Source organism: Pongo pygmaeus, chromosome 9, assembly GCF_028885625.2.
Source record: "Pongo pygmaeus isolate AG05252 chromosome 9, NHGRI_mPonPyg2-v2.0_pri, whole genome shotgun sequence".
NCBI lineage: Eukaryota > Metazoa > Chordata > Mammalia > Primates > Hominidae > Pongo > Pongo pygmaeus.
This window is the reverse complement of record NC_072382.2, coordinates 104397182-104412500: the sequence shown is the minus strand read 5'-3', so window position 1 is coordinate 104412500 and position 15319 is coordinate 104397182. Positions and strand designations below refer to the sequence as shown.

Below are 15319 nucleotides of genomic sequence, written 5' to 3'. Positions count from 1 at the left end.
CAGTCCTTCAGGTTGCCCTTGTGCCTCACTTGGAAGATTATAACAGCCCCTGAAATAGTCAACTTCACTTGCTTCACATTCTAATCCATCTCAATCACTGCTACCAGATAAATCTCACAGAAACACAGTTCTGATGTCACTTATCTGATCAAGAGAAATACATAGAAAATTTTCAGTCTAAAAGGACAATTCCTTAGTAGCCACTGAAGCAGCCTTTCCCAAACTTGCACTAGAGCGCATAAAATGAAAAGCTTTTTTTAAGAATGATTTTTCCAGTTTTTATAAAAACAGTGAAGTTATATTAGAAAAAATATTCAGAAGCCTGTCTATGTTTGTCTCATGAAACCTGAAGAACCTCTTGTCATCTGAAAGATCTAGAAAGATATTTGTTCTCAGGGGCCAGGACATATATTTTTCTACCAACTATAATAGAAAACATTGAAGCTGCATCTCTACTGAACAGGTTTTGATTTTGGAAGAGAGAAAAATGATTGTGAACTGAGTGTCATATTCACCTAAGATATTTCCCATAGGATATTTTAACAAAAGACATGCTCGGACATGCTGGAATCAGTAAATTTCACTCCTGAACCACCTTTGGAAAAAATTTACGTAAAGACATACAATTGCCAACTGGCTGAAAACGAACAATTCCAGAATGCATAGGTCAGGCTATGAAAAGCTTAATGGAGCTACCTTTACTGAACTTGTTTGAAAAAGTCAGTTTTCTGATTGAAAAGTGTCTTTTCAGGTGGATTTGACAGCCTGGAATTAAGCTTTATCCATAATGTTTTTCATACCTGTTCTCCTGCTTCCACTCTAATTCTCATATGAGAAAAATTGTTTATCAAGCATCATTATTTTACCCTACAACCAGATGAAATATACTGCCTGTTGGAGAACCACTGAAAACTTTATGTTACTCTGTTTTACATAACTGGAATATTTGTGCCAAGAATATTACAAAATGCTCTTTCCCTCCATAAAAACAGAGTTGCCTGGAGCCACATAAAAGCTATTGTCATTCTCAAAGAATTTAAGTGATAGATTTCAACATTTTTACCACTCATGTGGAGTGATGTGAATCATTATGCTTTTATAAATGAAAAAAGACTGAGCCATCACGTGCAGAAATTACCTGTGCCTAATCCCTTTTCTATTCTAATTCCCCTTCCAACTAGAATGTTTGAAAGTTTCTATGGCAAATAGGCATAAAAATCAGAATATATAGTCTGATTTCAACTATGAAAAGCTATGTGATACGAAAAAGTGCTCAACATCACTGATTATCAGAGAAATGCAAATCAAAACTACAATGAGATATCATCTTACCCCAGTAAAAATGGCTTTTTTCCCAAAAAACAGGCAATAACAAATTCTAGCAAGGATGTAGAGAAACGGGAACCCTCATATGTCCTTGATGAGGATGTAAATTAGTACAACCACCATGGAGAACAGTACGGAAGTTTCTCAGAAAACTAAAAACAGACCTACCATATGATCCAGCAATTCCACTACTGAATATTTATCTAAAGGAAATGAAATCAACATGTCAAAGACATATTTACACTTCCATGTTAACTGCAGCACTATTCACAATAGCCAAGATTTGGAAGCAACCTGTGTCCATCAACAGATGAATTGATAAAGAAAATATAGTACATATACACACACAGTGGAGTCCCATTCAACCATGAAAAAGAATGAGACCTGTCATTTGCAACAACATTGACGGAACTGGAGGACATTACGTTAAGTGAAATAAGCAAGGCACAGAAAGACAAACTTCACATGTTTTCACTTATTTGTGGGATCTAAAAATTAAAACAATTAAACTCATGGAGATAGAGAGTAGAATGAGGGTTACCAGTAGCTGGGAAGGGTAGTGGGGGGTGGTGGGAGTGGGTATGGTTAATAGGTACAAAAATATAGTTAGAATGAGTATGATATAGTATTTGATAGCACAACAGGGTGACTACAGTCAACAACAATTTATTGTACATTTTAAAATAACTAAACGATGAATTGGAATGTTTGTAACACAAAGAAGTGATCAATGCTTGAGGCGATGAATACCCACACTTACCCCAATGTGATTGCTACACATTGCATACCAGTATCAAAATATTTTACTGTTAGGCATAGTGGCTCATGTCTGTAATCCCAGCACTTTGCAGGGCCAAGGTGGGCAAATCACTCAGGCCCAGGAATTTGAGACCAGTCTGAGCAACATGGCCCTATAATTCAGATGGAATATGTTGCCTTATTAGTACTTCTGTCCAGCTAGTGAAATTCAAAATTGGGGAAAATATAGATGAAATTTTATAAACTCCCATGATCAGCATGATGTGAAAAAGAATACACAGCTATAAAAAAATTAGAGGAAATACATAGTTAATAGTGTTAGTAGTGTTTTTCTTTTTGGGTCAAGACTATAAAAGATTTATTTTCTTCTTTGTACTTTTTTATATATTTTAAATTTTCTATAATAAACATTTAACATTTTATTTAAGTATGTAAAATTTATTTAAAATGTTTTGTAGAAACTAGTGTATTCGTTTGTTTTCACACTGCTGATAAAGACATACCAGAGACTGGGAAGAAAAAGAGGTTTAATATGGACTTACAGTTCCACGTGGCTGGGAAAGCCTCACAATCATGGCAGAAGGTAAGGAGGAGCAAGTCATGTCTTACATGGAAGGCAGCAGGCAAAAAAAGTGCTTGTGCAGGGAAACTACCATTTTTAAAACCATCAGATCTCATGAGACTCATTCACTATCATGAGAACAGCGCAGGGAAGACCCACCCCCATAATTCAATCACCTCCCGCTGGGTTCTTCCCACGACACATGGGAATTGTTGGAGTTACAATTCAAGATGAGATTTGGTTGGGAACACAGCCAGACCATATCACATGGCTTTCCACCAACAATGGAATAAACTCTAAGCACCTTAGCTACAGACTAATGGTCTTCTATGACTGGACCCCAACCTACCTTTTCACAACTTTATTTTTTATTTTTCATTATTACCCTTCACATACCTTTTATTTCAATAAAAAGTAACTCTTTGACGTTTTCCATATAGACTCTTTCTTGACTCTGCATACTTGTATACTCTGTTACTGAATTTTCCCCTCCATTTCCACCCTTGTTCTTAGCCAAAAGGCCGAGAAGCGATTTTTCCTCCACTTCCAGATCATTCCAGGCTCACTTTATCTGCTACTTTATCTATGAGTTTTTTCTAAAGGAAACACCTAAAGTAAGCAAGCAGCTTCTGCTTAATTCATGTACAACTTTTTCCTTTTTTTTTTTTTTTTTTTTGAGACAGGGTCTTGCTCTCTTGCCCAGGCTGGAGTGCAGTGGCACCATCACAGCTCACTTCCAGGGCTCAAGTGATCCTTCTGCCTCAGCTTCCCAAATAGCTGGGGCTACAGGTGTGCACTGCCACAAGTGGCTAATTATTTTTATTTTTTTGTGGAGCTGAGGTCCCCCTATGTTGCCTAGATGGGTCTTCAACTTCTGGGCTCAAGCAATCCTCCTATCTCAGTCTCCCAAAGTGCTGAGGTTATAGGCAGGAGCCACCACACCAGGCCTATTTCTTATAGAATTAATTATATAGGGGATTCTTTCCTTGGCTAGGTTATATTCTCTCCTTCCCTCCTTCCCTCCCTCCCTCCCTCCTACCCTCCCTCCCTCCCTCTTCCTTCCTTCCTTTCTTCCTTCCTTCCTTTCTTCCTTCCTTTCTTCCTTCCTTCCTCTACCTCCTTCCCTTCCTTCCTTTCTTCTTTCTTTCCTGCTTTTAAACAGCTAGTTTGTTCACTTTTTTTTTTTTTTACTAAAATTTTCTAAACTTTATCTCCAAATCTACACTCTTAGTTTGGGTATTCTGAAGCCCTTGAGACTCAGACACTTGATAAATGAATGTATAGCTGAAATAATGATTATATCAGTTATCAGCTAGAGGTAGCAAGGATCCTGCACAATCATGTCTGATTAGTCATGGAGAAGTCTGACAAATAGGAAGACAAATGTGAAAAGTTACGAGATAGAATGTCACCTGGGATCACTGCCAGTTTTTAAATCCAAGGATTAGATTGAATGTAAATTTAATTCTAAGCCTCTGATCCTTGGGAGGTCAGATTTATAAAACTAGCCATTATCTGACCCTTGTATTTATTTAACCATATAACAAATGATTGTTCTGTGGAACAGTCATTTTGATTTCTTGCTGGAAATGCCCACTTTTTTCTGCTGGTATTCAGTTCCTCCCTCTACACCTGGAGTGTTTGCTCTCCTCCTCCCCTTCCCTACTCTTCCTCCCCCCTTCTCTTCTCCCTCCTTCTCCCTCCCTTCCCTCTTACACTTAGTTGCTCTTTAATTTTACCTATTCCTTCTCATTACTGCATTGGTTTTCAAAACATACTCTACAAAATGCAATTTGACTATCTCATGCATGGTTAGAAAACTCCTGGTTCTACAAGACTAGTTTGAGTGTTCTGCAGACATATGAATGAGGACTTCAATTATATATTACAGGGACTTTAGATGATAGCTTGATCTTTTCTTGTGGAAATACAACTTCTAAAAAATTTAGTTTTTAGAGTATTTCGTATATATGATATGTAGAATCTGCAAATCTAGAAACGTCTGCATGATTTGTGGATTTTTTGACTTTTAATTTACCTGTTTGACATTTGCTGTGAGCCTTTCACTCATAACTAATATATTATTTAGTTCTCTAAGTAATTTTTGGTTACCTACTACATATAAGATACCATGCTAAGTACTAGGAATACAGAATCAAATGAGGCATGGTCCATACCCTCAAGTAGCTTACATTAGAATGAGAGAGACAGATAAACCATTTCACTACAGTTCAATGTGGAAAATACAGTAGCAGAGGCAGGTACAAGGTACCATTGAACAATAATTAATGACTCTTCCTGGGACTTGGGAAACATCTTCTAGGGAAGTCATTGAAGCTGTTTTAAAATATGGCAAACTTTTGTATTTAGTTCAGGAACAGCATGGCCCATTTTGCCAATCACATCTTAACAGTTGGAAAAGCAAACATATTATCTATCAGGCTTTCCTCTAAACTTTAAATATGTTTTATAAGTTATAACTCCAGAGAAAATTTACAAAGGATAAACCTTAATCTAGAAGGAATTAGAGCTGTCACAGCTCCTACGCTTTTAACTTCTCAATATTTTATCTGTTGGGCTCCACTGTTTCTTCCTGGAATTCACATCACTGCCACCGCTCTGTTCTTCTTGTCCTCATATCAATGTGGCCAAATATTTTCCCTGTATTTCAATCAGGACAAGACATGGTTTTTTTTTTCTCCCCTCAAAGGAATGGAGAACCATAGAATACTAGTTTTAACATGTCTTTAGGCCAGGTGCAGTGACCCATGTCTGTAATCCTAGCACTTTGAGAGGTTGAGGCAGGAGAATCACTTGAGCCCAGAGCTCGAAACCAGCCTGGGCAACATAGTGAAACCTCTGTCTCTATTTTTTAAATAAAATTTGAAAAAGTCTTTAGACAGAATCTAGTCTAAAAATGAAGGCTTAAATGTGATGTATAGCCCCCTGCCAAGTGGCTATCACCTGTGTGGGCATCTTCAGTCATAGGGATCTTATTGCCACAGAGAAATCCCTTTAAACGTATTGGGTAAAATCTCTCCAATGTTTATTAAGAAACACACAAAAAATAAAGCAAAGAAGAAAATGCAAAACAGATGTAAATGAGAGGAAGAAAAATGGGCACTTATTAAATGTCTAATAAATGCACATTTGTATCCATCATTCTACTGAGTTCTTACTCCCAAGATGTTCTTCCCTTTAGCAAACAAATAAGCAAGTCAGCAAAGAAAGAAAGAAAGAACAAACAAAATGTGGTGATCAGGGAAGCATTGAGGAGATGGATGGTGGCAGGTGACAAGAGGACCATAAAAGTTTTACAAAATGTCTTCCTCTGAATATGTTTAGAGTCTTGCGTTCAAGCATTTACTATACACCAATAATGTGAGCAACACTTTACTTGACAAAGAAACAGAAAAGAAAGGAAAGGAAGAAAACAGAAGAGCATGAGGAGAGAATTTAGGAAGGATTCTGTTCTTCAACTTCAAAGCATCTGCTAATTTGAATTTAGGGAGGAGGGGAAAAGATTAAAAGAGAATAAGACACGCGTAGAAGACAAGGACAGAGCAAATTTCAGTCCAGTGAGCAATGTAATTCATTTCAATTCTACAACTATTCATGGAGCAGCTACATGGGCCCATCATCCATTAATAAATTGGGTACAGAATTAAAACCAACCCAAAGGGAATATACTTCCTTCTTTTTCACAGACCCTCTTTGTTCTATTCTGCCCATGAGGTTTTCCTCCTCAAGAACCAGCAAATCCAACGACAGTCAATAGCAGGCATTACAAATTAGATTCAAAAAAATAAATCACCACTTCTAAATTTCTTCTAGATATTATCTTCTATGTTTTGAGTATAATTGTATATAGCATAGACTATAGCTATGTATGTACACTTTCCACTTACATCTTTTATTTGCTTTTATAATGTCTTTCTTAAAACTGCTTTTAGAAGTTCTGCACAATTCTGATTTTTACCAAGTCAACCTACTTCTTCTCTCAAAAAGACAAACATAAATTGTCTAGTGAATTCCAGTCAATTTTTCCAGAAGAAAAAAAATGCTCCAGTTTTCTCCTCTACCAAGACAGGAAGCACTTCCTGGAGATTAATCACCAAGTTGCCTTGCAAAATTGGGAAGGTTGAGAGAAATTAGTAAAGTAGGTTGTATCATCCTACTTTGAATTTGGAATTTTTGGAAATGGTCCTGCTGCCATTTGGATGAAAGCAAGGATGAGTCAAGCTGCGGGTGATCCAAGCAAACACTGTCACTCTTTAAAAGCTGGGCTCCCGAGGTTGGACCTACAAGGAGGCAGGCAAGACAGCAAGGCATAGAGACAACATAGAGCTAAGTAAAGCCAGTGGAAATGAAGAGTCTTCCAATCCTACTGTTGCTGTGCGTGGCAGCTTGCTCAGCCTATCCGCTGGATGGAGCTGCAAGGAGTGAGGACACCAGCATGAACCTTGTTCAGGTAATTAACACTAACTGACCTGGCCAGGTGGGGAGCTTCTACAGTAAGCTCAAACCATTCTGTGTGTCTGAAAACCCACATAGAATGCTTGAGCTTACTGTGTAGGAACGGTTCAAGAATAGAGTTATAGAGCATTGGAAGTGGAAAGGGTCTCATTATCACACCATTTGGGCTTCTCCTCTTATGTAGGAAGAAACAAAGGCCAGAAATGTTAGGTGTTTTCTTAAGATCACACAACACCATAGCAGTAGCAGCACTGGGGCTTAAGGCACATGAATAACAAGTGGAGAGTGGATGAATCATATCTTGCTTTGGAACAGCTTCAGTTTTTTTTTTAATGCAACGTAATTTTAGCTAAATATTTATGTTGCTAGTATCATATTATAAAATTTGGCATTATTTCAGCAAACTAGAGAAATACTCCAAATAGATTAAGAAAAGTGAGCAACTGCAAAAACTTACTATGAATAGATAGCTATAGTAAAAATTGTAAGAATGACCTAAAAACTATTCTTATTCTGTTAGAAATATCTAGAAAACTACTACGACCTCGAAAAAGATGTGAAACAGTTTGTTAGGAGAAAGGACAGTGGTCCTGTTGTTAAAAAAATCCGAGAAATGCAGAAGTTCCTTGGGTTGGAGGTGACAGGGAAGCTGGACTCTGACACTCTGGAGGTGATGCGCAAGCCCAGATGTGGAGTTCCTGATGTTGGTCAGTTCAGAACATTTCCTGGCATCCCAAAGTGGAGGAAAACCCACCTTACATACAGGTAATGGTTCAGAGGGGTTTTCACATAAGATTAGAATTTTATAAACTATATCATTGGAGAAAATAGTATCTTCTTCAATTTTTCTCCTACAGGATTGTGAATTATACACCAGATTTGCCAAAAGATGCTGTTGATTCTGCCATTGAGAAAGCTCTGAAAGTCTGGGAAGAGGTGACTCCACTCACATTCTCCAGGCTGTATGAAGGAGAGGCTGATATAATGATCTCTTTTGCAGTTAGAGGTAAAAAAAAAAAAAGCAAAGCAAAACAAAAAACACGTGAAACCTATCCATTCATCTATCTGGTGTTGTTGTACGGCAAAAGGCCCAAAAGGGATCCTCATTATGTATCTTTCCAATAAATTTTTTTCCTACTAGAACATGGAGACTTTTACCCTTTTGATGGACCTGGAAATGTTTTGGCCCATGCCTATGCCCCTGGGCCAGGGATTAATGGAGATGCCCACTTTGATGATGATGAACAATGGACAAAGGATACAACAGGTTAGTTACACATCTCTCAGAACGATTTTGGCATTAATTTTTTTATATGTAGAAATCTCTTAATAACCAAGAATGCTCAAGAAATGAGACGTTCTAGATTTTCCAGTGGATCAGAGATCAGCAGAACATATTTTCGTTTTAATTATTATTGAAAATATTTTCAGATGCTTTAACAGTTTTCCTACATTGGTAAGCACAATATAGGAAATACCATTAAGTATTTCTTTAATGACTGTGGATCTTTGTGATCTAGGGGTAACCATTATTAAGAATAATTTCTCATAACAAAATGCAAACATTCAAGGGATAGTATATTGCACTGAATCTACACGAAAATGTGCTCTGGATGTTGCTTTTGTAATTTCCTCCATTTACTTCTTTACTCTTCAAACCAGAAATCAGAATCAAATTTCAGAAACTGAGATTCTCTTTTTTTTTTTCTAGCTGAGGCATTATTTTAGTACTTTCAGGTTAAAAGAATTTTTATGGGCTCATTCTGAAGGAAAAGACTAACTCCCAAATACAACGTTCAAACTATTTAGGTAGAAGAATGTTTCTCAGTACATAACTGTATATTTTGGGGAATGACATCCAAAGTTTTCAAAAAAATCAGCTAAAACAGTTAACACTACTTCTAAAAAAATAGAAAAACAATTAGTACTATGTCTGAGGTTTAACCGGGATTTATAATGAAAATGTAAACCTCTGTAGGACGTACAAATGTGAGTTTAGTCCTGGATAAAATTCTTGATTTGGTTGTTAACGAATTCTTGTAAAGAAACCTTCCTGCAAACTCTCACATGAGATTGTTCCTAGCATCACAAGTTACACAAGTAATACTAGCAAAAGTAATGTAGATTTACTTACTATACTGATCATAATTACTCAATACCTCCCAATTTTAGCATTATGGGTATTTTTAAAAATATGAAGGAAAAAATTTTGAATAAAGCCAGTGTTTATGTATTCTAAATCTGTTGTGTGACAAATGCTAGACATGATTGGGCATACTGTGTTTTAAACCAGTTTTGCAAATCCTATGACATCTATCATTATTCATGTTTTTAATCTTAATATGTACTTCATGATGATGAAGCTAAGACATTATGAATTAATATGAATATAGTTTCCTTTAACTGAGACTGCAAATGGCAAACGTAAATATATTAAACCAGTGTTTAGCTTTGCATTGACAAATGAAGGTAAATATTTGATATGCTAAACAAGTGGGTTCATTCCATTCCTGAGTACAAAAAAAGGGACCTGGTTCTTCTGGAGTTAATATGCTTGTGAGGCTGGGGGTGGGTTTGGGGCTGTGGGGGGCAAGTGGATGTAACTGGGAAATCAATCTCAAAGATTGATTTCAGATATGAGTTTTAAAATACACTTAGCTTTCCATTAAGTGTGTAATTAGTCAATTGTTCAATTAACCAACAAACAAGGTATAAAAAGCCCTGTGTGGTTCCAAGAAGTAAAAACCGATACAATGCACAGCAGACCTGTATAATGTACACGTATTTAAAAAATAAGGAACTATTGTTTTTGATTTCTTAAATAGGGACCAATTTATTCCTCGTTGCTGCTCATGAAATTGGCCACTCCCTGGGTCTCTTTCACTCAGCCAACACTGAAGCTTTGATGTACCCACTCTACCACTCACTCACAGACCTGACTCGGTTCCGCCTGTCTCAAGATGATATAAATGGCATTCAGTCCCTCTATGGTGAGTGACACTGGGAAAATCAGCCATTGTAGTTTTGCAACGATGGTCTTCAGAAGAGCTTTCAAATGCTACATAAAGTATTTATGATTTAGTTCAAAGCACCATGAGAATGTTTGGAAAGCATACAAATGGGCATATATTGAAACGTATCACATTTCCCCTAATGTTCCCTTTAGGACCTCCCCCTGACTCCCCTGACACCCCCCCGGTACCCACGGAACCTGTCCCTCCAGAACCTGGGACGCCAGCCAAGTGTGATCCTGCTTTGTCCTTTGATGCCGTCAGCACTCTGAGGGGAGAAATCCTGATCTTTAAAGACAGGTCAGGCTGAAAAATTATATTTTCCTACCATTTTAATCTACAATGCTTAGAAAGGAAAACATGCAGAAACTTGATAGAGATTCTTAAACATTTAAAATAAAAACGTTTCTTCTGAGCTTGGAATCATTTAGATCTGGTGCTGCCTTTTCCCACATTTTCCTAAAATTGTCAGGTTCATTTTTGAAGGCACAGGCTGATCTGATTCTTATCTTCTAATTGCTTTTTCCAAATGTCTTAAGTCACGGTTACTTTTCAAAAGGCATGAGTAGATCTTTCGAATAATAATTTTATTTTTACTTCCTTTAAAAATGACATCAGGATCAACATTACATTTAATCAAATAATTTACTTACTGATGGATCAATATGCACATGACAAACATTCAAAGAGCACAAATGCGAAGAAAATTAAAAATTTTAGTTCCCAGTTCTCCTGTATTCATCCAGAGTCAAGACTTTTTTTTTCTTTTTTTTCTTTTATTATTATTATTATTATTATTATACTTTAGGTTTTATGGTACATGTGCGCAATGTGCAGGTAAGTTACATATGTATACATGTGCCATGCTGGTGCGCTGCACCCACCAACTCGTCATCTAGCATTAGGTATATCTCCCAATGCTATCCCTCCCCACTCCCCCCACCCCACAACAGAGTCAAGACTTTTTGTGCATCCTTCCAGAATCTTTCTACACACATACAAGAATATATTTATACAGCACATACACGTATATACACACTGCCTAGCTTTTGGAAGAGGGTATAGCACACACACTGTTTTGCACACATTGCAGGTAATTAAAGCTTATGCTGGGCTAATTCATTTGCACGATAGAATAATTTTTCTTTCATAGAAGACATTACTCTAGAAACCTATGACAGGAGACTCACTGCAGTCTTCTGAAGAAAAAGGAAAGAAATTTTCTAATGGCAATATACCTGATTTCTATCTGTCATCCAGCCTAGAAGATGAGAGAATGGGGGAAGCTGGGTGAGGCAAGAAGGTGAGGAAAATATTTTAAAGGTGAAAGACTGTTTTTCAATTTATATTTCTTTTTACATATATTTTAGGCACTTTTGGCGCAAATCCCTCAGGAAGCTTGAACCTGACTTGTATTTGATCTCTTCATTTTGGCCGTCTCTTCCTTCAGGCGTGGATGCCGCATACGAAGTTACTAGCAAGGACCTTGTTTTCATTTTTAAAGGTAATTATTATATCATCATTTGTCTAACTTGCCAAAGTAAACCCTCTCATAAGAAATTGAACAACACTTTAATTTTCCCTACTACAAGTTCTGGCTAGTACAGTAGTCAAAGGTAATGAAGAAATAACCAGGGCTGATATTATTGTATTTATATTTTACAGATTATAAAAATAAAGACAAGAAGATAAATTACCCAGAGTTGTAAATTCTCTTATTTGACCTTAGTTCATTTATTCAGCCTGCAAATTTTTGTGAAAAGTCCACTGTGAGCTGGTGACTAAATCTAAAATTTGGGCTACTACTTTACCATGAAAATCAAAGATGCTAAAGTGTATTTCTAAAGCTAAAGGGCTTAACTGTTATAATTCAATACGACTCTGAATTATTTATATTTAACAGGAAATCAATTCTGGGCCATCAGAGGAAATGAGGTACAAGCTGGATACCCAAGAGGCATCCACACCCTAGGTTTCCCTCCAACCGTAAGGAAAATCGATGCAGCCATTTCTGATAACGAAAAGAAGAAAACATATTTCTTTGTAGAGGACAAATACTGGAGGTGAGATGCAAGAGAAACGACTTTGTATGGAGCCTAATTAGGGAAATTAGTTTCTTTTTCTAAGGAAATCCCCCACCCCAACCTTAGGCCTGCTTCTTTCTTAGTAGGAAAGATGGGACTTCAGACAACTGTGGGAAAGTTCTTACTTTAAAACAGCAGCACCTTAGGCTCTCCTGCTTTCAGCCCCAAGTGCAGTTGGCTGGTGCTTCCCTTGGTGCTGTCGCCCCACCTGCCTGGAGCCCCCTCTTCTCTCCTCAACCTATTAAAATCCTGCCCATCCTTCAAGTCCTGGCTCAAGTCTCATCACCTCCATGCAGCTTTCCCTCGTGGACTTCAGACCCATTGGGAAAATGTTCTGAGAACCCAGACCACAATTTAGCATTCCCTTCCCATTGTCTTACAGTTTGCCTCACTGTCTCACTGTGTGTTTGTCACTGTCTCATTGTGCGTTTGTCTTGTCTTCCTAACACTACTATATGATTTTCAAGGGCTACCTCTAACCTCACCCATTTGTTACCTCTGCCTGATAATGATGGCACATTTAAGAGATGATGAGCAATAGCAGTCCAGTTTATGGATACAACCCAACACTCACAGACAGGTTGATTCCTGGGTCATTTGGCCAGACTTTGAGACATCGAGGCTGACCATCTGATATCCAGCCAATGGGCTAAAAACACACTTACTGTGTTTTGCTTCTAATCCTAATCCCTTTTCCCAGGAGGCCACCATAGAAGACTTAGATGTGCAGGGGCGGGGATTGCAGGTATATATGGGCCAATTGTGGTAGGGAATTAAAATTGCATTTTAGATGTTGATTCAATTCACTTTATATATATGTTCACACTTTCATGTCTTTGTGACAGAAAGATGATTAAGGTTCTTTCTGTCCAGGCTTAAGAAATATGATGACAAACAGCATGTGCTACATACAGCAGGATGCTGCCCCTGTTCCAGATGGAGATATGGCTTTAAGAACTCTTTGCAGTACCATTAAAGTCACATATTTCTATAGTCCCAAATATGCTTGGCATTAATTTGCAGTACTTATAAAGTTTAGTAAAATTCCACATTAAACCTAACATGATCTAAAATGTTTGGTAACATGGCCTCTATGCAATGCTGAGCTGTTTCTTTTACTTGGTACAGATTTGATGAGAAGAGAAATTCCATGGAGCCAGGCTTTCCCAAGCAAACAGCTGAAGACTTTCCAGGGATTGACTCAAAGATTGATGCTGTTTTTGAAGAATTTGGTAAGAGGATACTTATTGTGTTGGCCATAGAGCACTTGAAACATTTTATGATATCAGAGGGAAGAGGAGCATTGAAACTTTTTAATAACAAGTGTTTCTTAGGGCCAGTTCCCTCCTCAAAATTTTGATTCACCTACATTTGTACTCATTATAGAACTACTTCACAAAATAACTTATTTGCAACCATAAAGATAATTACACAAATCTCATTACTTTATCTTATACATGCATATAAAACCGTGCATATAAAATCAAAGTGCTCGAGTATCACTTACTCACATCTCGAGCTAACATGTGAAGTCAAGCTCGACTTTCAGATTACCATGTTAGCATAAAAATCCCATCAAGTGGTGTGGCCAGGTTTAATATTGGTTAGCTGGCCTTCTCCTCCACCCCATCTTATTGCTGCTACTAATTCCCAGGGAGATTTTTTTGTCTGTCTTTCCTGAGTTGTCAGTCATTGCCCATGCCAGTCATTTGCAAATACTTACCTTTCCATATGCCCAAAGTTTTTTTAAAAAAAGATTTTGTTTTCTACTCAAGGTAAGTAAGTGGAGGCTGATGATCTTTATTGAAAGGTAACCTGATCACCATGTTTTCAGAGCACTAAAGGGTCCTCTGGTGTTTTGAAATAGTTGCTGTGCTTCCTAGGCTGCAATGCAGGGAAAAGGGAGGAGGATTTTTGGGGAAGAAAGAAATAGGTGATTAGAGTTTCCAAGCAAGTGGAGAATTTATCTGATCCGAAGCAGAATAACCTTGTAACCTGGAACCTGGCTTTGTTGTCAGACAGAGCTGGCACAGAGTGCTGTCTCCATCCTTCCTTGCTGAGTAACCTTGAGGAAGCATCGAAATCTGTCTAAACTTCAACTTGCTCAATCTGTAAATGGAGTTAGACATACAACCTTATAGGGTTGTTGCAGAAATAAATGAAAATAAATTCATGTAACAAGCTTGGCATTAAAGTAAAGCTCTATAAACACTTTCTACTTTTAGTTCTCTATGATTCTGAGTTTTGTATATTGTCAAATGTCTTTATTTGGAAAAATATCTTACTATTTCCCTTGTCTGTATTTGCAGGGTTTTTTTACTTCTTTACTGGATCTTCACAGCTGGAGTTTGACCCAAATGCAAAGAATGTGACGCACACTTTGAAGAGTAACAGCTGGCTTAATTGTTGAAAGAGATATGTAGAAGGCACAATATGGGCACTTTAAATGAAGCTAATAATTCTTCACCTAAGTCTCTGTGAATCGAAATGTTCGTTTTCTCCTGCCTGTGCTGTGACTCCAGTCACACTCAAGGGAACTTGAGCGTGAACTCTGTATCTTGCCGGTCATTTTTATGTTATTACAGGGCATTCAAATGGGCTGCTGCTTAGCTTGCACCTTGTCACATAGAGTGATCTTTCCCAAGAGAAGGGGAAGCACTCATGTGCAACAGACAAGTGATGGTATCTATGTAGACTATTTGCTTATTTAATAAAGATGATTTGTCAGTTATTTTATCTTATTGTTGTGTTTGTTTGTTTCAAGGGCAAGTTGTTCTCATAATTTGGGCACATTATGGGCTGAGCATGCTCAGCCAGTAGACTAGAGTCTCCATGGCTTGGGGTTCACGATGGGTTCCAGAACTGCAGAGAATCTACCACTTGCCTTCCTCGTGAGCCCTGCAAACAGGGGGCTTATTTCTACCACCTAGACATTTTATGTGTCCTGACATACCTAAGGCAAAAAATCTAGAGGGGTTGTGACATTGTAGAGCAGGCTCTAGGAAAAACTGTGAAGGGAATCCTGTAATCATAGCAAATTGCCTCATTTGCACACCTCATTTTACAGGGTGAGGAAATCAAACTTGTTTTTCATCTTCTCC

The 15319-nt window shown here is 37.6% G+C and overlaps 1 protein-coding gene across 2 annotated transcripts; it reads left to right on the top strand.

Moving 5' to 3' along the window:
- The first annotated feature begins 6714 nt into the window (after positions 1-6714).
- MMP3 (matrix metallopeptidase 3) lies at positions 6715-14949 on the top strand. Of its 2 annotated transcripts, XM_054440816.2 has the most exons (10): positions 6715-7118; positions 7644-7888; positions 7981-8129; positions 8265-8390; positions 9949-10113; positions 10290-10434; positions 11505-11638; positions 12038-12197; positions 13347-13450; positions 14528-14949. In XM_054440816.2, exons 1-10 carry the CDS (start codon positions 7014-7016, stop codon positions 14626-14628), a joined length of 1434 nt encoding a protein of 477 aa, XP_054296791.1. In that variant the 5' UTR covers positions 6715-7013; the 3' UTR covers positions 14629-14949. The 2 variants fall into 2 exon arrangements, with proteins under 2 accessions (XP_054296791.1, XP_063528192.1); XM_063672122.1 differs by having other exon boundaries at positions 6737-7118; positions 13347-14949.
- The last annotated feature ends 370 nt before the right edge of the window (positions 14950-15319 follow it).

Excerpts from the sequence above, each read along its gene's own strand:
- MMP3 (XM_063672122.1), top strand. The coding sequence starts at position 7,014 with ATGAAGAGTCTTCCAATCCTACTGTTGCTGTGCGTGGCAGCTTGCTCA. Across the intron at positions 7,119-7,643 it reads CCAGCATGAACCTTGTTCAG|AAATATCTAGAAAACTACTA; the intron begins GTAATTAACACT and ends TTATTCTGTTAG. Across the intron at positions 10,435-11,504 it reads ATCCTGATCTTTAAAGACAG|GCACTTTTGGCGCAAATCCC; the intron begins GTCAGGCTGAAA and ends CATATATTTTAG.